General features: G+C 44.7%; 2 protein-coding genes across 5 annotated transcripts in view; both read right to left on the bottom strand.

The window, feature by feature from the left end:
- Positions 1 to 3,056: 3,056 nt before the first annotated feature.
- LOC136708499 (transmembrane protein 25) lies at positions 3,057 to 10,848 on the bottom strand. Its single transcript, XM_066683096.1, has 9 exons — positions 10,740 to 10,848; positions 9,262 to 9,343; positions 8,786 to 9,136; positions 8,336 to 8,626; positions 6,914 to 7,045; positions 6,703 to 6,736; positions 6,168 to 6,271; positions 5,724 to 5,813; positions 3,057 to 4,537 (listed from the first exon to the last, which is right to left on the bottom strand). The coding sequence occupies exons 2-9, from the start codon at positions 9,335 to 9,337 to the stop codon at positions 4,464 to 4,466; spliced, it is 1,152 nt and encodes a 383-aa protein (XP_066539193.1). The 5' UTR covers positions 9,338 to 9,343; positions 10,740 to 10,848; the 3' UTR covers positions 3,057 to 4,463.
- A 4,883-nt stretch (positions 10,849 to 15,731) lies between these two features.
- Positions 15,732 to 25,586, bottom strand: part of sik3 (SIK family kinase 3) — a 41,569-nt gene continuing 31,714 nt past the window's right edge. For all 4 annotated transcript variants that reach the window (XM_066679534.1, XM_066679551.1, XM_066679543.1 and 1 more), the window contains 11 exons: positions 24,330 to 24,459; positions 24,060 to 24,179; positions 23,839 to 23,897; positions 22,148 to 22,257; positions 21,765 to 22,053; positions 18,300 to 18,732; positions 17,630 to 17,987; positions 17,274 to 17,419; positions 16,709 to 16,838; positions 16,269 to 16,396; positions 15,732 to 15,839 (listed from right to left, as the gene is read on the bottom strand). In XM_066679534.1, the coding sequence (XP_066535631.1) occupies positions 16,275 to 16,396; positions 16,709 to 16,838; positions 17,274 to 17,419; positions 17,630 to 17,987; positions 18,300 to 18,732; positions 21,765 to 22,053; positions 22,148 to 22,257; positions 23,839 to 23,897; positions 24,060 to 24,179; positions 24,330 to 24,459 (1,897 nt within the window). In that variant the 3' untranslated portion in view covers positions 15,732 to 15,839; positions 16,269 to 16,274. The remainder of the gene's footprint in view (positions 15,840 to 16,268; positions 16,397 to 16,708; positions 16,839 to 17,273; positions 17,420 to 17,629; positions 17,988 to 18,299; positions 18,733 to 21,764; positions 22,054 to 22,147; positions 22,258 to 23,838; positions 23,898 to 24,059; positions 24,180 to 24,329; positions 24,460 to 25,586) is intronic.

Here is a 25,586-nt window from a genome sequence, read left to right as displayed (position 1 = left end):
CTGACAATGGTTTTCTAAAGAGTTCCGGAGCCCATGTTGGAATATTCGTTACAGAATGAGGTCTGTTTTTAATGCAGTGCCGTCTGAGGGAGCGAAGGTCACAGGCGTTCAACGGTGGTTTTCAGCCTTGCCGCTTACTGCAGAGTTTTCTCCAGATTCTCTGAATTTTGTTTGATATTATGGGCTGTAGATGATAAAATCTCTAAATTCCTTGCAATTGTACGTTGAGAAACGTTGTTCTTAAACCGTTGGATGATTTGCTCACGCAGTCGTTCACAAAGTGGTGAACCTCGTCCCATCCTTGTTGTGAACAACTGAGCCCTTCAGGGAGGCTCCATTTTTTACCCAATCATGACACTCATCTGTTTCCAATTAACCTGTTCACCTGTGGAATGTCCCAAACAGGTGTTTTTTGAGCATTCTTCAACTTCTCCAGTCTTTTGTTGCCCCTGTCCCAAATCTTTTGGAATGTGTTGCAGGCCTCAAATTCAAAATGAGTGAATATTTGCAAAAAAACAACAAAGTTTATCCATTTGAACATTAAATATCGTGTCTTTGTAGTGTATTCAATTGAATATAGGTTGAAAAGGATGTGCAAAACATTGTATTCTGTCTTTATTTGTTATACACAACATCCCAACTACATTGGACTTTGGCTTGTATGTAATTACTACACTGAATGTGAACATTACTGGCTTTTCTAAGTTCTTTCCTCACAGTTTAGACAAATTTAAAAGACTCCTGTGCAGCCAGGTTGCCACAAACAACTTCCTGTTCGCTAACTGTATACCACAGGAAGTCATGACCCACTCTGCAGCACCTGTTTCTTACCCCACAAAAAAAGAAAAAGAAAAAAAGTAATCCTCACCGTCATCATTGCACTATCTGCAGTGTGTGTTTTTAGTGAGTTTCAGGAGTTATAATGAGGTCCAGGAGTAGGAATGAGGTCCAGGAGTAGGAATGAGTTCAGGAGTAGGAATGAGGTTCAGGAGTTTTAATGAGTTCAGGAGTAGGAATGAGGTTCAGGAGTTGTAATGAGGTTCAGGAGCAGGAATGAGGTTCAGGAGTTGGAATGAGTTCAGGAGTAGGAATGAGGTTCAGGAGTTTTAATGAGTTCAGGAGTAGGAATGAGGTTCAGGAGTAGGAATGAGGTTCAGGAGTAGGAATGAGGTTCAGGAGTAGGAATGAGGTTCAGGAGTTGGAATGAGTTCAGGAGTAGGAATGAGGTTCAGGAGTTTTAATGAGTTCAGGAGTAGGAATGAGTTCAGGAGTAGGAATGAGTTCAGGAGTAGGAATGAGGTTCAGGAGTTGTAATGAGGTTCAGGAGCAGGAATGAGGTTCAGGAGTTGGAATGAGTTCAGGAGTAGGAATGAGTTCAGGAGTAGGAATGAGGTTCAGGAGTTTTAATGAGTTCAGGAGTAGGAATGAGGTTCAGGAGCTTTAATGAGTTTCAGGAGTTTTAATGAGTTCAGGAGTAGGAATGAGGTTCAGGAGTAGGAATGAGTTTAGGAGTTTTAATGAGTTCAGGAGTAGGAATGAGGTTCAGGAGTTGTAATGAGTTGCCAAAAGTTGTTTTAGGGACCATTCAAAACACAGTATTTAGAACAAATATAGAAGCGAGTAAAAAGTTTATCTAGTTTACAGCTCAAATGTCTTTTTCCAATTTTAATTAAATGTAATTATATGAAAAATGAAAGTGTAAACGTGTAATTATTTGACATTGTATAATGTATAAAGAAATGTGTCTTCTGCATTTAACCCATCTGTGGCAGTAAACACACACACACTAGCGCACTAGGAACTGGCTGTGAACACACACCCAGAGCGGGGGGCAGTTGTGGATTCAGTGCCTAGACCCTCAGCCGTGGATTAAGGAGGACAGTGCTGTTCCTTCACTCCCACTGCCCCCAGCCCTCTGCTCTAACCATTAGGCCACAGCTGCACAGATATCACATGTAGGTTTTCTGATCATTCATTACTTTATCACTGGGGTTGCTAAGCTAACACAGTTAAGCACTAGTCTGAGAGCAAGAAGACAGAGGACACAGTCGGTGGCTGAGGGCAAAGTTAGAGATCTACTAGTGTTTTGCACAGTGTTTTCAGGGCGGACCACCGAGCTTTAAACAGAGTTTTAGACAACGTCATGTTTTGGCACTTTTCTGTTCATAGTCTAGTTTACTGATGTTTCCTTCATTACCTTCTTCTTTTACAGTAATAAATCATCTGAATCCAGCACAGTATTAACATTTTCAGCAGAATCATTGTATATGAGGCGGACTAATTCCTGCAGCTCTCACAGTTGATGGTAATACCTGTATTAATTTATTTTAAATTCACAAAGGCTTTTATTATGGAAAATTAGTTTGAGGAGATTAAAATCTCATTAGATGTGGTACAGGACAATAATCTGAGCTCTGACGGTGGACCAGCAGTGGCCTACAGTCCACAGGGTACTGTGTGGGGAGCGCTTATCTGCAGCTATTAGCATGATGCTAACTCCACTCTCTGATCAAACTTACCTCAGATCATGTGGTGCTGCCCAGTAAAACACATATGACCTGACTATGTGGCTTTCTGAGGGCTGTGTTTCTGAAATGGACAGAGATAGTCAAGCCTTAAACTGTTGCTAGCTAAGCTAAGCTAAACACTTAAACATGAAACAGGCCTTAGCCTGAACTAGCCTTTGGGCTGAAAGGAGAAAACCTGGACAGAATATTCCCTAATGTCAGTGTTTTAATCAGAAACAAAGTCACATCTGGATTTGAGCCCGAGGTCGCAGTGTTCAGTGCCTAGTGTGGGTTATATAGTGTATATACCCTGAACAGAGTGAGTTAGTTTTTCTAACAGAGTGATTGGGGACAAACCACCTGTGAAAGCCCTTGATTTCAGAAGCAGCACTGGGGGCAGAACCAACGCTCCACTGTTCAAATTTTCAGCTGGTTCATGGTTCACTGTTAAAAGCAGAGTTTGAAATAAAATTGAAAATTACATTCCAGGACGTAGGGCGTAACCAGAAATAAACACAAACAGACCCCATTATTTGCGCTTTAGCTCCTCCTGCTGGCTGCACGGCGCAATGTCACCTTTAATAGATAATAGATAACTGTAAGTATGTACAGTACATACATTATGAGCATATGCTTACAAATGTACAGTAAATATACATTTCCATATACAAATACTTATCTTCAGCATTCAGCTACAATAATAATACTCTAGAATATATCTCAGTATGTTTGTACAAATATATATCATACTTGCGCTACTCATATTTATTTATTGCACATTCTCTTACGCTCTCAGCTCCAGAAACATTGGGACAGTGAGTAAAATTATAACAAACCAGGCTGTGGTTTTATGTAAATCCACTGTGTCACTGTTTATAAATATTCCCTCATTCTCCAACAGGGGAACTACTATCCTCTGAAAGTTACACAGTGCAGTTTCCTCAGTGCTGAACCCGGAGTAGCAGCAACAGAGGCTCTGTTCTCCCTTTCACAGCTCAGTGGAGCATCACAATGATTTTGAAGCTGTGATTTTAAGGTAAAAACTTTACGCCGTGTTCCTTTAAAGACGCAGTAGGTCATTTATGTGAAAGCATCGTCTCTCCTGTGTTTTTGTTCCTTTGTGTTTTGAAAGCTGGGGTTTAGCGATGCTTCGGTGGGTTTCAGAACTGATTACTCAGCGCTGCTGGGTCAGATATTAATGATTGTGGTGGATTTGTAAAGAGCAGGGGCTGCTGATTGTTGTGTTGTGTAGATTGTGTCCGTATGGTAAAGCGGTGCGTAGTTAAGAAGCAAGATGTGTCATGAACGTTCCCCTGGAATATGATACAGGCAAAACTTCATAACTTCATACATTTATCTGTTTTTAAACAAACACGCTGTTTCTTGGTTAAAGATGATTTATTTATCACTGCATTCTGTTTTATTAGAACTTCACACACCGTCCGCTCGGTCTGGAGCTAAGGTTTGCATATTGCACAAAGGACACGGAACATGCTGCAAAGCATGGGCAGCGTTTGGATGACGTTGGTGATATCTACTATTTCTACAGGATATAATTCATACGGCATCTGACACATCGGACCTTCTGCGCAGTGCTCCAAGGATAATCTGCATGAGTTATTTCATCCATTAAATACATTCATCGTGTTGGTAACCAGTTCAGAGGGTGGAGAAGGCAGGTTGCCATGGAAACCAGGCTTCATTTTTGGGGATATATTTTGGGGAACCATGAGAAATGCAAAGCCTTTTCCCAACAGCAGCACTACCACGTATCCGCTTCCAGATATCTGAGCATTAATGGCTTGAAAAAGCAGCAGTTAAAATACTTCAACTGGTTAAAACACCCTTGTAGGGACCCAGCACACCTCGCCTCACTCCCTAATGGGGACCTGACAAGAACAATGTGTGTGTGTGTGTGTGTGTGTGTGTGTGTGTGTGTGTGTGTGGGGGGGGCAGTCAAAGCCAGATCTCATCACTGCTTGTGCTGTTCACTTTGTAGATGTAACCAACCATGGGATACCTGGCGAAACCTGAGAGAACAGAACAGCATCAAACTGATCAATATTCTCCTTTATTAACTCTCACTATACACACACTGGCCACTTTATCAGAAACACCCCCCCTCTGCTGACACAAACTGGCCACTTTATCTGAAACACCCCCTGGCCAGTGAGTGTCAGAAGAAGGGGGGGTGTTTCTGATAAAGTGGCCAGTGACTGTCAGTAGAAGGGGGGTGTTTCCGATAAAGTGGCCAGTGAGTGTCAGTAGAAGGGGGGTGTTTCCGATAAAGTGGCCAGTGTGTGTCAGTAGGGGGTGTTTCTGATAAAGTGGCCAGTGAGTGTCAGTAGAGGGGGGGTGTTTCCGATAAAGTGGCCAGTGTGTGTCAGTAGGGGGTGTTTCTGATAAAGTGGCCAGTGAGTGTCAGTAGAGGGGGGGTGTTTCCGATAAAGTGGCCAGTGAGTGTCAGTAGAGGGGGGGTGTTTCTGATAAAGTGGCCAGTGAGTGTCAGTAGAGGGGGGGGGTGTTTCTGATAAAGTGGCCAGTGAGTGTCAGTAGAAGGGGGGTGTTTCCGATAAAGTGGCCAGTGACTGTCAGTAGAAGGGGGGTGTTTCCGATAAAGTGGCCAGTGTGTGTCAGTAGGGGGTGTTTCTGATAAAGTGGCCAGTGAGTGTCAGTAGAGGGGGGGTGTTTCTGATAAAGTGGCCAGTGAGTGTCAGTAGAGGCGGGGTGTTTCAGATAAAGTGGCCAGTATGTGTCAGTAGGGGGTGTTTCTGATAAAGTGGCCAGTGAGTGTCAGTAGAGGGGGGGTGTTTCTGATAAAGTGGCCAGTGAGTGTCAGTAGAGGGGGGGGGTGTTTCTGATAAAGTGGCCAGTGAGTGTCAGTAGAGGGGGGGTGTTTCTGATAAAGTGGCCAGTGAATGTCAGTAGAGGGGGGTGTTTCTGATAAAGTGGCCAGTGAGTGTCAGTAGAGGGGGGGTGTTTCTGATAAAGTGGCCAATGAGTGTCAGTAGAAGGGGGGTGTTTCTGATAAAGTGGCCAGTGTGTGTCAGTAGGGGGGTGTTTCTGATAAAGTGGCCAGTGTGTGTATACACAGTGTAGTACTGAGTGATAATCCTGTGCTGGTTTAAGACTGAGTCAGTGTAACACTAACCTATAAATGTGAATGCATCACTAAGTGTCCACACACACAAACGTTTAGATGGCATGTCCTCTGACCTCTGGCTGCGTAGGCCAAAGACAGGTCTTCTTCGTCTTCGTCCTCTGTCCTCCTCCCTAAAGGAAGGTTCTGCCTGGAGTTCAGACGTCCTGGACACAAGGAACAAAAGACCTGTGCGTCAGGAGAGGACGGTTCCCCACGGCACTCAGGGTCACACGAGCAGAGAGCTGAGACAGGTCTGACCGGGGGGGCGGGGACCAGATGGAGATCAGTTTAGGGAGATCGGCCTCTCGCAGACTGCCCTGTTGTCCCTGGATTAACCGGTTTTTGCTCCACAGAGTGGGATCCCCCACATCAGGGCCAGCATTTGAAAACAATGAGGTTTATTACAGAAGCGCTGATACATCCAGAGGGCCACAGCAGTTACACCATAAAGAAGTGGGGGAGGCTACTGATAATCTACTGTGTCAGAATCAGAATTAAAGTTAAACCATGGCACTTACCTTTACAGAGTGTGCTGTGGTCGTTCAGTTGCACGTTGGAAGGCAGGGACATGTTTTCTCGCGGCAGGTACACGCCGTCCACCTCCACTTTCGTAGAGTCGCTACTGCAAACCAGCAACGAAGCAAACTGTGTTATCCCACACTACGACAACACACTTGCTTTGTGTGATTTGATTTCCTAGCAATCTTAAATAAAGTGTGAAAAATTAAAACATAATAACAGTTATTATAATAGTTATTTCAAGTGTATTCTGTGCCTGAGCCACGGCTACGTATGTTGTTGTATTTTGCCACAAGGGGTCACTGTGAGTAATGAACTAGTGTTTGGTCAGGATTCAGAATGTGATTCTGGGTAGGCTCTGGACCCACTGCCGCCCTGAACTGGATAAGGGTCACAGACAATGAATGAATAATAATAATCCACTTCTGACTTCTCCCACTAGGGGTCGACACAGCGGAGCAACTGATCCACACAGATGCCCTTTGGTGCATTCACTGCAATAAATGCCAGAGGACAGAACTGAACAGTACCTACCATTTCTGTGCTATAGGAATGGCCACGGGCTCCTCTGATAAAAGAAAGAGAGAGAGGGAAAGAAAGAAAGAAAGAAAGAAAGAAAAAAAGAAAGAAAGAAAGGATGAGTTGTGTTCCACAGTACCTCGCTGTCGAGCTTAGTAACAGTAACTAGAGAAGGACAGTTCTACCAAACCCAGCGCTGAGCGCAGCGACGTTAGCATAGCCGTACCGATGGTTTTGGCTTTGTCCTTGTGCAGGAGGCAGAGCACCATCAGTGTGAGGATGAGGAGGGTGAGGAAACCTGCCACTCCGCCTGTCACAATCCCCAGCATCGGCACCTCCACACGAGACTGCAGGAACTCTGGGAACAAAACAGGGAAATAACACCCAGAGTCCAGCTAAATGCATACTACCCAGATAATCAGAAAACCAGCTCATCATTAGCCAGATAGCTTCACTGTTAGCTCATCATTAGCCAGATAGCTTCACTGTTAGCTCATCTTTAGCTAGATAGCTTCACTGTTAGCTCATCTTTAGCTAGATAGCTTCACTGTTAGCTCATCTTTAGCTAGATAGCTTCACTGTTAGCTCATCTTTAGCTAGATAGCTTCACTGTTAGCTCATCTTTAGCCAGATAGCTTCACTGTTAGCTCATCTTTAGCTAGATAGCTTCACTGTTAGCTCATCTTTAGCTAGATAGCTTCACTGTTAGCTCATCATTAGCCAGATAGCTTCACGGTTAGTTAATCTTTAGCTAGATAGCTTCACAGTTAGCTAAGTGTAAGCCAGATAGCTTCACAGTTAGCTAAGTGTTAGCCAGATAACTTCACTGCTAGCTAAGTTTTAGCCAGATATCTTCACCGTTTGCTGATTTTGACCAAAGTAGCACTCATTAGAGCTTTTTAAAACCTGATTAATTACCAGGTTAATCGCTAAATGCTAATGATCAACTTGCTGACTCAGTTAACACTTGAGCCTTAACAAGTGTGCGGTCTGCACTAATGCTGCGTTCGAGTGATGTCAGAAACTGGGAAATACCACTTTTCTTGTATATTGCACCCAAATGGCGGACAAAGTTGTGTTTACCGCTGGTGAACTCGGGATTCTAGACGATACATGAGTTTACGAGATGTGATGTATATTGTGACCTTCCCCATGAGAAAATGGCAAATATGCGTTTGGATAGTTTTATTCCGCATGTTTTCTGTAAATCAAAGAAAAATATTTTGGTCAGATTTGTTATCACTCAAAAACAATTAGGTTGTTATTTAATGATAAACCACTTATTGGGGACATGTGGCGTACAGTGGGAGGATATTTAGCCAAGCTCCAAAACGCAGTGAAGTCATATTTACTACTTAACCACCACCCAGTATATACAACCTTCCGATGAGCACCTGAACGCAGCATTCATTTAACTTATGTTCTTTTCCCATTTAAAGGTGCAGTCAGTCGTTCTCTCAGCAATTATACTGACACCTACTGGCCTGGATATACCAGAGATTTATATAAAACAAGGATGCCCCTTGTGGATTGTAACAGAACAATATAATAAATAATCATTTTCATAAATGTTTTTGCTAAATTTTGAAGGAAAAATAAGATGGACTGCACCTTTAAAGATCTCTGAAGGGTTTAGAGGGCCTGAGACCTGTCAGCGTGAGGTTGGTCTGGACGGAGCCCACACTGTTGTTGGCGTTAACCGAGACGTTTCCAGGCAGGCTGCTGAGAGTGACCTGCAGGCTGTGATTGGCCAGCCAGGGATAGCTCCGCGAGTCCAGGATCAGGAAGTCTGAGGAGTTGGCCACCAGCTGTCCGGACTGGTCTACCCAGGTGATAGTGGCCGGGGGGTTGGAGCGAACCAGAGCGAAGAGGACCAGGGAGAGACCAGGGTCGGATGTCTCACTGTAGTGGGCATTCACGCGCAGAATCTCAGGCTGGACTGGACAAGACAAAGAAATCAACGTCTTAACCTGAATGTGTCCAACACATTACTGACCTTTGGATATTTTCACACACACACACACACTCAGTCACTCACTCACTCACACACAGCCTGAGCAGAGCCTGCTGGTCACTGTGAGGAGAGTAGAGGTCTTACACTGGACATTGAGGATGACCGTGGCGTTGTAGCTCTCGCCTGTGGTCGGGTGGGAGGCGGCACACACCAGCTCTCGGTCCCACCTCCTGGGCCTCAGCGTGAAGCTGCTGTTCCTCTCTGAGCTGAACCTGGCTCGGCCCGGTTCCTCCGGCGACGTCATCACCAGGCGCCTGGGCCCCTGGCTGCCCGTCACCTCGCTCTTCCGCTCCCCATTCAGATACCAGGTGAGAAGGGGCGGAGCCTGTGAACTCCAGCCCTGCGACTCACAGCTGAAGTGCCGTGAGACGTTCTCCTGCAGCGACACCTCTGAATGCTGTTGTCCGTCGATCTTAGGGCCGGGGTCAATCGCTCCTGGAAGAGTTGGACCCAGACGGAAATAAAGCCAGGTTCTGACCACACCACTGAAGCCTACACGTTGAGGTCTGGGTCTAGGGCATGCTCTCTGGATGCTAAGTATGCAATGCTGGGTTACTCACCTGTCCATCCCCAGGTAAAGCTGTGCAGGAGAAGGACAAAAAGCCCCGCCCCCATTTTCAGACACACACACTCCATGGTTTCCTAAAGGAAATATACATAAACCTCATATGGCACGTGGAGGCACACCAAGGTGGTGCCTTTTCACTGCATGGTACCTACTCACCTCGACTCTACTCTGAGTTTCTCCTCCTCCACCAGGTGAATCAGGTCCTGGTTCTGGAAGCAGGTTCTTGTTTAGTGGCTGTTCTCTCGTGGTTCAGAGTGAGCCGAGTAGGGACTAAACCGTGGCGTGTAAACCTTGCAGGTTTGCAGACAGTGACCAAACAGAGAGTAGAGTCCAGTAGAGTCGGTATCATACAATGAGAAAAGTACCACAATGCTAGCAGGTAATTACCCAAATGCTTCGGAGACAGTGGTCTGATTGGTTCGTCACTGAAGGAAGCAGACGGGATCAATAATCACTGATCAGAAAAGACTGTAATATACACATTCCCAAATCTGCTCGGCAAGATAGAAATATGATTGGTTAGCAATTAGCATATAGCTTCTGCTGCTATGGAGCAAAGTAAACTTTTAATACTAATTGTACCACAAGGGGGCACATTCCCATACATATGCATATTACATAATGTAATTATTAAATAATCGGAATGTGTACAATTTCATGTTACAGAAATCAGGAAATCTAAGTAGTACTTAAACATAGCACAGATAGCAGCAGCCAGCAAACTATTTAAGGAATTTAAGTTATAAGCTTCAGGGATTAGTTACAGCAAATTTTAATGTTTACTAAAACAGTTGGAACTCCCCCTCAGTGATCGGTAACTGTGGGTTTTAATCAGACATCAGCAGCCAATATTTATTGCCATTTATGGAAACTGCTGGCATATTAACTCTTAACATGCTGGGGGGAATAAATCCTTACTCCTCATTGCTCACTAGCAGCTCAACATCTGTCAGAACTCCCAGTCCGAGATCAGGAATTGTGAGTTGGAAGCTGTAACTATTGGGGTAAACGGGACAAAAACATTCCTTACTCCTCATTGCTCACTAGCAGCTCTACATTTCAAACAGAGCCAACTGTGTCCTGGGAATTATTCATCATTCCGAGTAAAATGTTGATTATTCAACACATACATGGTGGTTATTGATCCTGGCTTTACATATTGATCCATCCCTGCATCTGAATAACTGATAACTGATTGATCGCCTGAAGCTTTAGCTTAAACATAGATAAAGCTGTTTATCTGACAGAGGCCTTTAGGAAACACAGATAAACACGGTGACCCTGATAAATAACCAACAGCAGTATATTAACACACATACACAAACATAAATAAACACTACAGCTGTTTCATGAGCAGCTCCTGTGTCACAGCCTCCTTCACCATGATGCTAGAGGAAAACAGTGATGCTGCTGCACTTTTATCCTTTTCTCTCATTTCAACTCTCACCCACTCTCCCAGACACACACTACCTGAGTGCAGCTGTCCCTCCAACCTTCTATTCCTCCGTCGATCCATTCATTCCTTCAGGACGACGAGAAAATCCTCACCACTGCAGAATACACTCACAGCACCAACAACACACACTGCAAAGAGGTGGGGGGAGGGGGATGAGAGAGAGAGCGAGAGACAGACAGACCCTGGGCTAGAGACAAAAAAAAATGGAGACAGGAGAGAGCTGTGTTTGTATGTGGTCACATATTTGACCTTAAGAAAAATGTGTGCATTGTCCTGCCAGTTTTTTTTATTAATATTATTCTTTTCTTTTTTTATTTATTATTATTTTTTTTTTTTACAAGAAAGACCCACCCCCTTCTTGTTCAGCTCATGACTCCTCAGGTCTATGCTCGGCTGCTCAGGTCTGAAAAGTCTCTGCAGTGCAGACTCACACAGCCAGTAGTAGTGGAGTCAGAGAGAGAGAGTCAGAGAACAGAGGATGGAGCAGGTCCCTCCAGAGAACACAGTTCCCACCGCTGTGAGGTTTACACCCCTGCGGCCGACACTGGGCCCTGAGAGGAGTCTGTGACGGAGGCAAAACAGGGCGTGAACCAACACAACGAACAAAAGACCACCACCACGTTTCACATCATTTTGTGTTATTTCTTTATTTATATATATTTATTATTCATCTCAGTTTGTTTGGAATTCTTTTTTTAACCATTGTTGTTGCACTTTAGTATTTTTGTACTCCAAAACAAAAACAAACAGAAATCAAAACGAAAAAGGACAAAAATGAAAGGAAGGATGGAAGGAAGAGGAGAGAATGAGGATGCAGCCCTCATCACATGGGGCCAGAAAAAAAAATAAAAAAAAATAAAGCCCAGCATGCACCTGGGGCTTGGCAGGGACAGACAGACAGAAACACAGACACAGACAGACAGACACACACACACACACACACAGTCTTGACTATGAAGCATTGTACTTCATTCATATATTTTACTGTCTCACCCGTGCACTTTGTAGTGCGCACTACACTCGTGCACTCTAATACAGAGCTGGTCTCTCCAGGCTGCGCTCACCAATGTTCTTAGTTCTTAGTTACTGTTGCTATGGTGGACTAGCTTTCCAGAATAAATGTAAGAATAGCATAATAACTATAATTGTAACAATAACAACATCAACAACAGGTGAAAATAGTAAGTTCAAATTAATGACAAAAGAAGCTTAAGTTAAATGTCAATAGTACTTTGGGTCAATTGTTGATTCTTAAACTGATTAAAGATCAGTTTTTAATAACAATTACAATAACTTAATTATATTATGCAACATTAACAGTAAATGAATACATTTTATGTTATATTGCATGAATTAATGTCATGCAATAAATATATTTATAAATATATTATTCTAATTCTGTGAAAGCTTTTCCAACTTAACAACTGTTGCTATGAAAGGCTGTGTTTGTGGGTGGAGCCTGGCTAAGATAGTTTATGATTCTGTGTAAACTGATTCTCTGCTAAGCTAACATTCCCTCCAGCTAACCACTTTGGACAAATTAAAAGTAAATATTTAAACTGAGACACTAGGATACAAGAGGAGACAATTTAACATCACACTGTCCACTTTGTACCAACTAGCATTAGCCTCCCACCCTTTTCTTAGCCTTTAAAACAAAGTTAACCGATTGAGCTAACATGCTACCAACACCAACTGTAAATGCAAGCCATAAAGGCCACATTAGCTTGTGTTTTCCATTTGCAAACTTAGCGTTCAGTCATTTTTACCATAAACTACTCTTTAAAATGTCAAAGTGCCAAATAAGAGTAAATCTACTGCCAACAATATAAACAAACTAGCCACGGTTTAGCATGGTTTTCAGTTTTATCAAAGTCTTTCAGTGATGCTAACACAAAGCCATGCATTTAATTTTGTCAGCAGCGTTAGCCTCTTTAGAAATCAGTGTTTAAGGCTACCTGCCCAAGGGTTACAGTAAATGTGGTTAAATGTGACTTCATGCTGGTGAACCTGCCTTATTGTTTATTTCAGTGACCAGTATTTAGCAATATTATCCCAATGCTAATTCACAGCTGAGTTTGCGCTTCCAGTTTTAGCGACTTTAGCATTTACAACCCAACAATTTACGTCCCAAAAGTATCTGATATTAAGAGCTTTGACGCCACTGTTTGTAGCTAAAAGCCAATCTACACTTCTGCGCTGAATTTACGCCGTAAGAAACCCTACTCCATATGCTGACGTGCACCTCCCCAGAAATGTAACTACACATCGCATACTGTAACGACTGTGACTGGTCTGCAGTCAGACAAACAGGGATTAAGTTGAACAGATGAAGTCCAGAAATATAAACTCGTTTCCACACTAGAGACTACAGTCATCAGCACATTCATGGTGAGAGACGGTTTGGACATCAAGGAATGAATTAAACAGTTAAAGAAGGAAAAAAAATGTATTCGATGAGTGGCCGATTTGTATTTCTTTCTTTCCTGGTGCCACACGTAAATATACTCTGTCACAGTTAGTGCCCTCAGTCGGTGCTCAATCACTAAATAGTGTACTAAATAAATGGCACAACTAATACTACGCTACTACGTGATTTAGCCCTAGTGGTTTGGCGGTGTAACTGCAGAGTGACGCAGACACCAACACACAACTATAAACATTCACAATAATGTAGGGCCCTTGCGCAGGCTACGGTGTAAATTCTAGTCAGCACAGAAGCATACATCAGCCTTAACTTTCAAGTACTAACTCACTTGTTAGCATGACAGTTTTTAAATAATACTAACATCCTAATGAAAGAACATTCTTTTCATTCACTGATAGCAACATTAACATCATTGACCTAACTACACCCTTAAGGGTCACACACTCGGTGTAGATATGCTGGTAGCTGATAGCTTGAATGTTAATTTGCTGCCTTTCACTTTCAGTCACGGTTGGCGTATGTTAGCATTTTTAATTCAACGAGGAGATATGGTGTGATTGTAAATCCTGTTTTTGGGGCTAAGATGAAGGCATGAGGGGCTAACAATGACTAGTTAGCATCATATCTCATTGAAGCTAATTCAAGACTAGTTCCTTTCATTCACTGTTAGCCTTGTTAGCATGTTTAGGCTAACAGGTCCTGGGTTATGGAGAATTTGTAAAGCCTGCTGTGTGTGTAGCTACAAGCTAATAGCCACCAGTGGGCGTGACGCTAACTTGTGAATGTACTGTTAACCCTTTGCTAGACCTGGGGGAATATTTGAGCATCAAAAATAACAGTTTACACAAAGCGTTTGAGGAAGATCTGGATGAAGATATGCTTCAGTCAGCATCTCTCGCTTTCTCACAAACAAACAAACAAACAATCGTTTCCATGATGAATTCGCTTCCCCATGTTTTGACGACAGTTAGCGTGACGACATGACAGACGTGAAATGATACAAAGAAAGCGCCAACATAATAATAACAACAATATCAACAATAATAATATTAATAATAATTACACTCTGCCTCAGTAATAAAACGATGACAAAAGTCTCTCTCCGTTGTCTCCTGTTTTGGCTAAAAATAAAAATAGATATTAAAAGGAAATGAATTAGGAGACGTTTTTACACTGAAAAACAGGACAATTTAAAAAAAAATTACAAATGATAAAACAATATATAAAAACTGCCTCCCCAGCACTGCAGAAAATAAACAGAAGAAAATAAACAGAAGCTTAGATACAGAAACAGTATTTTTTGGCGATCTATACATGGCATCACTGTACAGGAGAGAGAGATACGTCTGTTTTTTTTTCCTTTTGTGTGTGTTTTTTTTTTTATTTAATTTTTTTAAATGAGCCACAAATCTTCACCACATCGCCGACCAGTCGGAAAACAGAGAGGAGGCGCGTGCATGGAAGAGAGAGAGAGAGAGAGGATGGAATGAAGGAGGGCAGATGGAAGGAAAGACAGGCAACTGAAGCAACACAAAGCAACACAAACAGGAGTGGGGAGAGAAAAACTAAAAAAAAAATTGTGAAACAAAAACATCACAAACTGAAAGTGCGGTGATCGGGGGGAAAAAAAAGATGCTGTCTATCTTTTTTGTTGTTGTTTTTTTGTTGTTGTTGCAACACAGAACAGTTTTTCCTCCTTTAATAATAATATTAATCATCATCATCTTTATAATATTATAACCATAAAATTCTTTTACAGAAAACAATAACAATAATATAATAATGATAATTTCCTACATGAACATTAGCCATAAAAATGCATAAAAAAAGAGAGAGAAAGAGATTAAGAATAAGAGAAATAGAGAGAGAGAGCAAGAGAGAGAGAAACAAAAGAGTAACAGAAAGATAAAAGAAGAAGATGAAAGCTGTTTGTCCTGTGTGAGTTTGTCCCCTTCCTGTCCGTGGAAAAGAACAGAAAAACTAAAAATAAAACTCAAATGAAACTGAAAATTAAGAAGAGAACACCCCTTCCGGGCCTGGCGGAATGGGTCGGTCTGAGGGAGGGCTCCCACCAGCTGCAGTTACAGCCTCAATCCGGAATGATCCACTGCAGCGGAGGGGGTGGGGTGGGGCATGAAAATATTAACATTTAAAAAGCACACGCTTTTTATTTTTACATGAAAAATACTTTGGGTTTGTGGCTTAGACGTATAACTTTGCGATGAATGTGTCTGTGTGTGTTTTTAATATAAGACTATATATGCCGTGTGTGTGTGTTGCTACAGCAACAGTTACGAAAACAAGAAAAAAAAATGGTTGGGTTTCTCAGCCGAGGGGCAGGGCAGAGGGAAGAATAGGACAGTAAAGATGAGGAATACAGGGGTGGGGCTAGGGCTGTGGGTGGAGCAATATCCAGTTCAACCAATCAGACGGAAGAGTGGAAATCCCAATTTAAAAAAAAAAAAAAAAAAAGACGAAAGGCCTTTGAGAACTTGTGGCCATTTCTGCCCCCCCCCTAAAAAACTCTTCAACACAGCCCCTCCCCCTGGCCCTGCCCCTCCGTCTTCCCCCCCCCCAACATGACCACAGGACCCCCAGCGCCCCCGAGAGACAGACGATGGCGTTTTGGCATGACTCAGCTGAACACAGGAGACGGATGTGGAGCTTTGTACACTTGCGCAAACCTCTGGAAAGAAGAGAAACAGAGAGGAATTAATTTATTGATTTTTAAAAACTAATTAATTCATGTTAATATGTAAATAAAACGTGGAATTATTTACAAACGCTGACAGGTTTGTGTGTGTTCACTGGCACCAAAACAAAACTCTCATCGCTGCAAATAACATCAGAATCTAAAGTAGAAACCCTACGGTAAACCCATCAAAACCCAGGGTCACTGCAGTCCAACACGCTCGGAGGAGAACACTAACAGCTCTGTTGGATCACTTCCTATTGTGGAGATATGAGGCTTTTTTGGACAGAGACAACATGCGCACTCTTGGTATTTAATATAAGAGGAATAACATATATACTAACGTCACTAACAAAACACACACCCAACAGAGAGAGAGAGACACACACGGGCAACAGACACACACACGCACACAGAGCTTACCTGTGTTTAGACCCCAGCCTGCTCCATGCTGTACTGAAGGTCCTGGGTCTTGTAGGTTAGCAGCATGTCGCTGGTACAGGAGGAGGGGTAACAGGCAGCAGAGTGCAGCTCACCCTCCACGTCACACACTGAGAGCGCGCGCGCACACACACACACACACACACACACACACACACAATAGTACAATTTAAACACAATAAACTTAACCCAACTAAACCCACAAAGCTGATCTCTGAAGCTAAGCAAGTTATCACTGGAGCTCCAACCCCAGAGAACATCCACAGCCCAATGATTCCCTGGTGTGTGTTTGATTTAGTGAGTTTAAGTGTATGTTTGAGTGTGTGTGTGTGTGTGTGTGTGTGTGTGTGTGTGTGTGCGCGCGCGTGTGTGTGTTTGTGTGTAAAGGAGTGTGTCTGTGTGTGTTTTTCTTCTGTTCATACCTGACTCCTCCCTCTGATGCAGCTGCTGGCTTCCTGTTAGAGACGTTTGGCTGAGGATATCTGACATGCGGGCGGAGCTTAATGCTTTCCCGGCCAATAAACTCATCCCAGACATTGGCTCTGCCTGGTCCTGCAACAGCACAAACAAACAAGCTCTTATCAGGTGGGTGTCCATCCACACGCTGTTATACACATACGGTACATAAACGTTCCTATACTCACTTCAGTCTGTCAATAACAAACACATTCACCTCAACACGCTCGTAGAACACAGTCGTCATAGCAACCAGTGATCATGTAAACCGTAGACAGAGAGAGAAAGAGACAAAGAGGGCCACAGACAGAGAGACAGCTACAGACAGGAAGAGGGAGAGACAGAGAGGGAGAGCCACAGAGAGACAGTCAGAGAGAGCTACAGACAGGAAGAGGGAGAGACAGAGAGAGACAGTCAGAGAGATAGAGCCACAGACAGAGAGAGACAGACAAAGAGAGCTACGGAGAGGGAGAGACAGAGAGAGACAGTCAGAGAGAGAGAAGAGACAGATGGAGAGACAGAGAGACGTACGTAAGCGTCGTCAGCGGTCTGGATGGTGTGATGTCGCTGCAGTGAGCCTCGAGGCCGGTACGAGTCGCTCTGCCCTGGACGAGGTGATCCATAACTCACCGCATTATCTCCCTCCATCAGCACCCTACACTCTACATCTGCACTAGCTACAGGGAGGGAGGGAGAGAGAGAGAATTACTCATACTGTGTAGTTTCTTGGTTTATCCAGATAAACATTAAGTCCAGGACGGTCTAATAGCAGTGTCCCTCGCCCGTTTCCTGTTGGACAGGTGTGTGCCGAGGGACACTTCTCAGCCCTGGGTTTAAATTATCCGGCTAACTGTGAAATTCTGATTGTACTCAAGGGTCCACTTCACCTCTGGGAGCTGGGGCGCCCCTCATGTAAGCGTGTCTGTGCGTGGGGGAGGAGTATGGGGGCGTATCTCCATGGGGCGGCGCCAGCAGCTCATGGGTGTCGGTGCAGGGGGCGGGGCCCTGCCCGGGGGCGGGGGCTTTGGCCAGCAGGCCGTCGTGGAAGGGCAGCTCGTGGTCTTCTTCCATGCTCTCTGAGGCGGGAGGGCACTCTGTGCGGATCTGCAGCAGGTGGGGGTGGGGGTGATGGTGGTGGTGGTGGTGATGGTGGGGATGGTAGTGCTGCGTTGGGGGGGGAGCTTGAGCATCCAGACCCTCTGACCCTGGCGCCAGCTGCCGGAGCAGCAGCATCTCGCTGTAGTCCTGTGTGGGGAGGTAAAAACCGTACGTAGTGGTAAATAATAACGAACCATCTTTGAAATAGCACCCTATGCACTATTCCCTACATCACTCACTACATAGTGCACTACTATAGCAGGAGCGTAGTGAATGATTTGGAAGACTACCTCACATACACCTCAGTGTATTATCGGTCTACGCTATCCGCTAGGGTAGGCATTGTGATGCATTATGGGATAGTTTAAGTGCATTACCAATTGCTTTCGGCCACTAACACCAAAACAGTGCACTACAAAGTGAACAGGGTACAGATGGAGTTACACATTTCAGCTCTACCTGTGGAGAAGGAGCACTGGGAGGTGGAGCCTGTCCTGGAGTGGGCGGAGCCTGCGAGGGTGAAGGAGACGGGGCCGGGCGGGGGCTCTGTCTCTTCAGGAGGGCGGCGAGCTCGTGGGGGGGCAGGCGGGGGTCGGCATGCCCAGTGAGAGAGTGGCGGGGGGACAGGAGCCCCTGCAGAATGGGCGTGACGTGCGTTTGCGCCGTGGGGCGGTACTCGGGCGGCGTGGGGGACAGGAGAGCCTGCTGTAGGGCCGAGGGGCTCCCGTACCCCACCCCGCCAGCTCCACCTCCACCCTGGTAGCCACTCTCCAGGCCCGGCACTTTGAGGCCGTAAGGGTTGTAGCCGGCCACCACGCCACCAGCCAGGTGAGCGTTAAACTGAGCGTGATCGTACACAGACGTGGAGCAGTGGAAGCGACCCAGACTACGGCTGTAAAAGAAGGGAAATAGAGACAAGGTCACTAACACACGACAAGGAGGGGGGGTTGTTATATTATTGTAATATTGACCCCTTTGTCATAATAATAATAATAATAAAGAGAAGAAGAAAAACAAGTCATTTTTGATTTCTCCTGTTCATTTACATATGTAAACACCCCTTGTGTCCACTGGTCAGTGCGGTCCGGCACGGTCCTGGTACTAATCCCACCCAAGAACTACAGACACCCTGTTGAGCCCTGTGTCCATTCCCCATCACATAACACACCCTGAATGTGGGCGGAGCTTCTCAAAGCTGAGGTAAACAAACCCAGAGCAGCAGTGGAGGAGGAGGAGCTTCAGGTTTTGCTCCACCCACCCTGTTCCATGCCCAAACATACTTTCCTTCCTTACACTGGACTCCTGGGCCCTCATTTATAAAACTCTGCCTGGATTCCGGAGTGAAAGCGTGCGTACACACACCTGAAAACTGTTTATGAATCACAACTTTCTTCAAAACCTGCGCAGGTTCAGCCTCATGCTACGCCTCCGTAACCCCACATTTACCTACATAGGGTCAATGCAAATAACATCATTAATATTTAAATATGGGCTTCTCCGGCTTAATTCCGAGTGAGACCTGTGATTTTGTGCAAGTGGTTACAGCTGTTTAGGCTTGAAATAATACTCCCCAGCTACCAGCTCAGAGCGATTAACCGTCTATTTATTGTGGAGCTTAGTGGTTTTGAAAAGTGCCATGTGTGTCAATAAATATCAATATCAATTGATTATCAATATCATAACTATTCACATGAATCAGATCATTTAAATACACGTGTAACTCGTCCTTTATTAATTATAATCTTCATGTTATGAACTGATGTGTGAGGAAGGTTTATACGTCGACTTGCATTTACCCGCTCCCTCCTGTTTAAATGTACATTTTTACTTCTGGTATTTCTTTATAAATCTCAGTTTCTGCGTGAGGTGTTCAGTTTAGATCCCTTTTTGTGTGTACGTATCCTTTATAAATGAGGGCCAGATCCGGACCTGCTCCTTTGACCACACACGCAGATAAGGGGCATGTCCTCAGCAGCGTTTGTGGTTGTGGTGCTGTCCGTAGTTAGAGCCCTCAAGCCGGTGTCCAGTTAAAAGAGAATGGTCTACAGCAGCTGTGGTCACTAGGGTTTAAAGCAGCGACTTTGGGACCACAGCCGAGCTCAGAGCGCTAAAGGGAGCCCAGGGACAAAGAGACGAAGCTCACATTCATGGATTTGAGCCGGAGCGTACTGCCCAGTGGACAAACACCATAAAGTGACTACGTTAAAGCAACTTTAAATAATATTTTGAACTTAAATGATCCTCAGGATCTACCCTGTAAAGGAGGGTAGGAGACCACCCTTGTCCCTTCCACTCATTCCCCCTCCCCCTGTAACAAATGTTACCTGACGTTGCTTTAAGGGTCACTCACGGTTTGTGTTCTCTCTACAGAGCAGCAAGAAACAAAACCAAATGTGACACTCCGGAGCAGCTACACATGAGCCTAAAGGCCGGTTTATACTTCAGCACTGACTCGACACAGAGCCTGCGCCATCGTGAGCATTTATACTTCTGCGTTGGTGTCTGCGTCGCTCTGCAGTTACACCCCCACACCACTAGGAATCTCACACATCTTCCACTACACTCAGTAGAACACAACGCAGTGGTGTAGTAGAGATGCTTTGATAAATCTTTAAAAGATCACTCTGTAGGGAGAAGGGCGCTGTTTGGAACGGAGTACAGATGTCTGTACTTTTCCTTTGTTCAACATTTTTATCTGCACCGTGTCTGAGGAGGTCTCTGTCTGTGAATGTGCTGCTGTCTGTGTCTCTGTGTGTGGAGGAGAGGAGCTCATGTTCCTGTACTTCATCAGTTCAACTTCAACAATGTCCCTCCCACTACTGACCAATCACAGGCTGCGGTCTGCGTCCACGGCGCGCGGAGTTACATTTCTGGAGAGGGGCGTGTCAGGGGGCGCTATAGTATCGACGCAGGAGTATAAACTGTGCCCAATGCCAAATGTGGGTTAGAGGGTATAAAGCCCCCTCTAATTCTGAACACAGCCATTAGAAGAAGTGTTCACACACATCTGGAGGTGCAGTAAGTGTGTGTGTGTGTGTGTGTGTGTGTGTGTGTGTGTGAGTGAGTGAGTGAGTGAGTGAGTGAGTGAGTGAGAGAGAGAATAAATACAGCGTGACCGGTGGTCAACTCTGGAGACACAGGACCGTATAATTTCATAGTCACACAGCGGCGGGGGTGGGGTTTCCATTCTAGAGTTAAGAACATTTAGATACGAAACCAAACAAAGGTAGGTCTGACCCCTGTGTGAGAATGAAGCTGTGTGGTAAAAACAATACAACCACTTCACACATCTACCAGGAAGTGTAATACCACGGCTCTACCACTGGGAGGTGCTATTAATATCACTAATAGTGACTGTACCTCTTGCCCTGCATCCAGAAAGGTCCAAAAAATGCAGCTCACCTTTCTATAAAATAAATCTACTACAAATTTTGACTTTATCTTAAAAATAAAGACCCACTGATAAAATAATTTAAGCTTAAGCTTTAAGCTAAGGAAAAGACAACATTAAAAGGTGCAAGAAAAAAAAAACACAAACTACACAGGTGTAAATACTAGAAGATGAATCATAAAGAAGAAACAAAGACATGAATAAAAAGCATCCCAGTTTGAGGTGAAGAGCAGAAAAGCTAACAAAAGCATTAGCTTTGGCATTAGCATTAATGATCACCCAGAACAGGTGTAAAGAAAAATAAGAAGAAATAAAGACTTGAAGAAATAATGTCACAGTTTGAGCTGAGGACTAAATGATAACAAAACAAGGATTAGCATTAGTGTGTGCTAATCAGGTGTGATGAGGAAATGAGGAAAACAGAGCAGAAATATAAATAAACAGATAATTAACTAAATAAAATATCCCACTGAGCAGCAGAGTGAAGATTTGGATTCTGAAGCTAACACACTAGTGTTAGCATTAGCAGTCACCTGTGTGTTTCGGCATTGTCGGCGCTAAGCTGTTTCCCCAAGACTCTGTGGCACGGTGTTGCCAGGAAACCCTGCCGCGAGGCCCCACCCCCCGGCTCCACGTCCTGCACCTGGATGGTGACCTGCTGCTGCGCCATGGCGGCCACGGCGGCGGCGTGGGTGGGGCCTGGGGGCGCCGCAGGGGCCGGATTGGGCAGAGTCATGCGTGGGAGGGCGCTCGGGGGCGGGCTGCTGCTGGACGACTGGTAAAGTTCCGGAGCGTGCTGGAACGGGACACCGGATGGAGCACCTGTCGTCCAGGACACAGGACAGTACGGGTTTAGTCAGAGAGGATGACTCAGCACTGGTTCTTCACTTACTCACTGAGAGACAGAGGGGCTCACCGTGTCCCTGCATCAGGGCCTGGCCTCCTGGAGGAGGACTCTGATTGGCTGGCCTGTAGAGGTGGTTGTTGGGATGGGTGGGTGGTGGACTGGAGGGCTGAATATGCAACCTGAGAGAGAGAGAGAGAGAGAGAGATGACGTTGTCCCTGTTCTCATGTGGATGAGGAAAACTGATCTTTTGTTGAAACACAGTGTGTCTGTCTCTGTCTGAAACTCACACAGCTTCTCACTCCCTCTTCTGTGAACTACATCAGTCATAAACTACACTGTACACACACAGCTCCTCGCTCCTTCTGCAGTGAACTACATCAGTCACAAACTACACTGTACACACACAGCTCCTCACTCCCTCTACAGTGAACTACATCAGTCATAAACTACACTGTACACACACAGCTCCTCGCTCCTTCTGCAGTGAACTACATCAGTCACAAACTACACTGTACACACACAGCTCCTCACTCCCTCTACAGTGAACTACATCAGTCATAAACTACACTGTACACACACAGCTCCTCACTCCCTCTACAGTGAACTACATCAGTCATAAACTACACTGTACACATACAGCTTCTCGCTCCTTCTACAGTGAACTACATCAGTCATAAACTACACTGTACACACACAGCTCCTCACTCCCTCTACAGTGAACTACATCAGTTATAAACTACACTGTACACACAGTTTCTCACTCCCTCTACAATGAACTACATCAGTCATAAACTACACTGTACACACACAGCTCCTCACTCCCTCTACGGTGAACTACATCAATCACAAACTACACTGTAAACACACAGCTCCTCGCTCCCTCTACAGTGAACTACATCAGTCACAAACTACACTGTACACACACAGCTCCTCGCTCCCTCTACGGTGAACTACATCAATCACAAACTACACTGTACACACACAGCTCCTCACTCCCTCTACGGTGAACTACATAAGTCATAAACTACACTGTACACACACAGCTCCTCGCTCCCTCTACAGTGAACTACATCAGTCACAAACTACACTGTACACACACATCTTCACTCCCTCTACAGTGAATTACATCAGTCATAAACTACACTGTACACACATAGCTTCTCGCTCCTTCTACAGTGAACTACATCAGTCATAAACTACACTGTACACACACAGCTCCTCACTCCCTCTACAGTGAACTACATCAGTTATAAACTACACTGTACACACAGTTTCTCACTCCCTCTACAATGAACTACATCAGTCATAAACTACACTGTACACACACAGCTCCTCACTCCCTCTACGGTGAACTACATCAATCACAAACTACACTGTAAACACACAGCTCCTCGCTCCCTCTACAGTGAACTACATAAGTCATAAACTACACTGTACACACACAGCTCCTCGCTCCCTCTACAGTGAACTACATCAATCACAAACTACACTGTACACACACAGCTCCTCACTCCCTCTACGGTGAACTACATAAGTCATAAACTACACTGTACACACACAGCTCCTCGCTCCCTCTACAGTGAACTACATCAGTCACAAACTACACTGTACACACACATCTTCTCACTCCCTCTACAGTGAATTACATCACTCATAAACTACACTGTACACACACAGCTAACAGATCTAGAGTCAGTTGTTTCAGGGCGTGTTAGTGTCCTGTCCTCTGCCTAGAAGCTGTGTGTTAATGTAAGTGTACCTCTGAAGCTGGTGGGTAAGGTGACTGGGCTGGTTCTCTCCATGTCCCAAAGAAAGGGCCTGCAGAGTGACGGAGAGAGAGAGAGAGAGAAAGAAAGAGAGAGAAAAAAAAAGAGAGAGAGAGAGAGAACTGACATGAAATTACATTGTGTCAAACATGTTTGAAGGCTCCAGATTTTAACATCTACATCAGAAAGCGAAACAGTGTGTGTGTGTGTGTACCTGTATTTGCTGGTGTAGGATCTGTTGTTCTTGCTGGTAGAGGACATGCTGTTGCTGTGTGTGCTCCAGTAGTTTTTCATCCTGTGGGGCAGCATACATCTTCTGCAGCTGCTCGCACTCCTAACACACACACACACACACACATACGAAAAGGAGAATGAGATTCTCCTTTGATTCCTTATGTGTATAAATATTGATATGACGTTAGTCTATGTCGTTTGTGGGTGGGGCCTTAGCAGAGGCAGAGCCTTGTTATCACTGTTCTTGTACCTGTTTGAGTTGTCTGATCTCTAGCTGGGCTTTAAAAGCTTGGATAGTTGCAGCGCCGTCTGAGAACCGCCGCACCGGAGAGAAGCGCTCCATTGGGAGATGCAAAGTGTTACAGTCCTTATAGGACGACCTGAGACACACACACACACACACTGCATCAGGTACAGACTTTAAACTCCCACCACATGCAAGAGATCACAATCCGTACACATCATAGACACCGCAGTTGAATCAGACGCCAAATTTCTTGGACCTTGTCCTTCATGGGGTCAGGATGCAGCAGATGACGATCACACCATTGGTAATGTATAAATACTGTCACAGTTTGGGGTTTACACTACCCCCATCACACCAGAAGGAACTCCAACACCCATAGGGTGTGAGGTGGCCCCTCATTCACGGGTGTGGCTACCCTGCTCCTGCAGGTGTCCCTTGTTTCCAGGTTTAAGAGATCGTCGGGCCCATGGCTGAATCTGTGGTAGAGCAAGCGGTGCCTCACAAACAATCCAGTGAGTCAAATCAATGTAATTGCTCTAAACTCAACCTGGATAATTACAAGCAAGAGCAGTTAGTGTTCTCCTCCAAGCGTGTTGAGCTTATGTCACTTTAGTGCCAGCAATTTGAGAAGAGTAGTTTCCTACCCTAATCCAAAAGGTAAACAGTGCAGTTTCTGCAGTGCTGCAGTCAGGATTAGCAAAGGCAGAGGCTGGATTACAGCTCAGTGGAGCATCACAATGATTCTGAAGCTGTAATTTTACGATAAAATTCTGTTAAACTCAGATCCTGTTACGGTAGAAGTCTTTCATTAGTTTAGTGAACTAAACTTTACAGAATCAGTTCAACAGATGTGTCCACAAAAATTTTGTAGATGTCCATTGTACCATCCAGTAACAAGGCAGCCATCCTGGAAAAGTCCTCAGAACAGCAGCTTTACCAGTTTGGACAGTCTTGATTTTCCTCTTTTTCTGTGAAATTATTATAAACCCCTCAGGAGGAAAGAGGGCTTCCTTCGGGGGAAGCGTTTAAACACTAAAACAAACAAAGGGGCGGAGTCATCCATGAGGTCATGCAGGAGATCATGCGATACTCAAGTGTCCAATCACAGAGGACCACAGCTGGACATTGAAGTGGATCAGGCAAAAGTCAGAGGTCAAACTGAAGGGCATGCATCCCATTCACACCATCCTGCCTGAACCATAGATCTAAAGTGTGCACATCATTTGAGTGTACACTCCACTGCTGTTATTATGTAGCATC

Source organism: Hoplias malabaricus, chromosome 1 (assembly GCF_029633855.1).
Source record: "Hoplias malabaricus isolate fHopMal1 chromosome 1, fHopMal1.hap1, whole genome shotgun sequence".
Taxonomy (NCBI): domain Eukaryota; kingdom Metazoa; phylum Chordata; class Actinopteri; order Characiformes; family Erythrinidae; genus Hoplias; species Hoplias malabaricus.
Note: the sequence above shows the minus strand (reverse complement) of the source record. Positions and strands in the feature narration are given on the sequence as shown.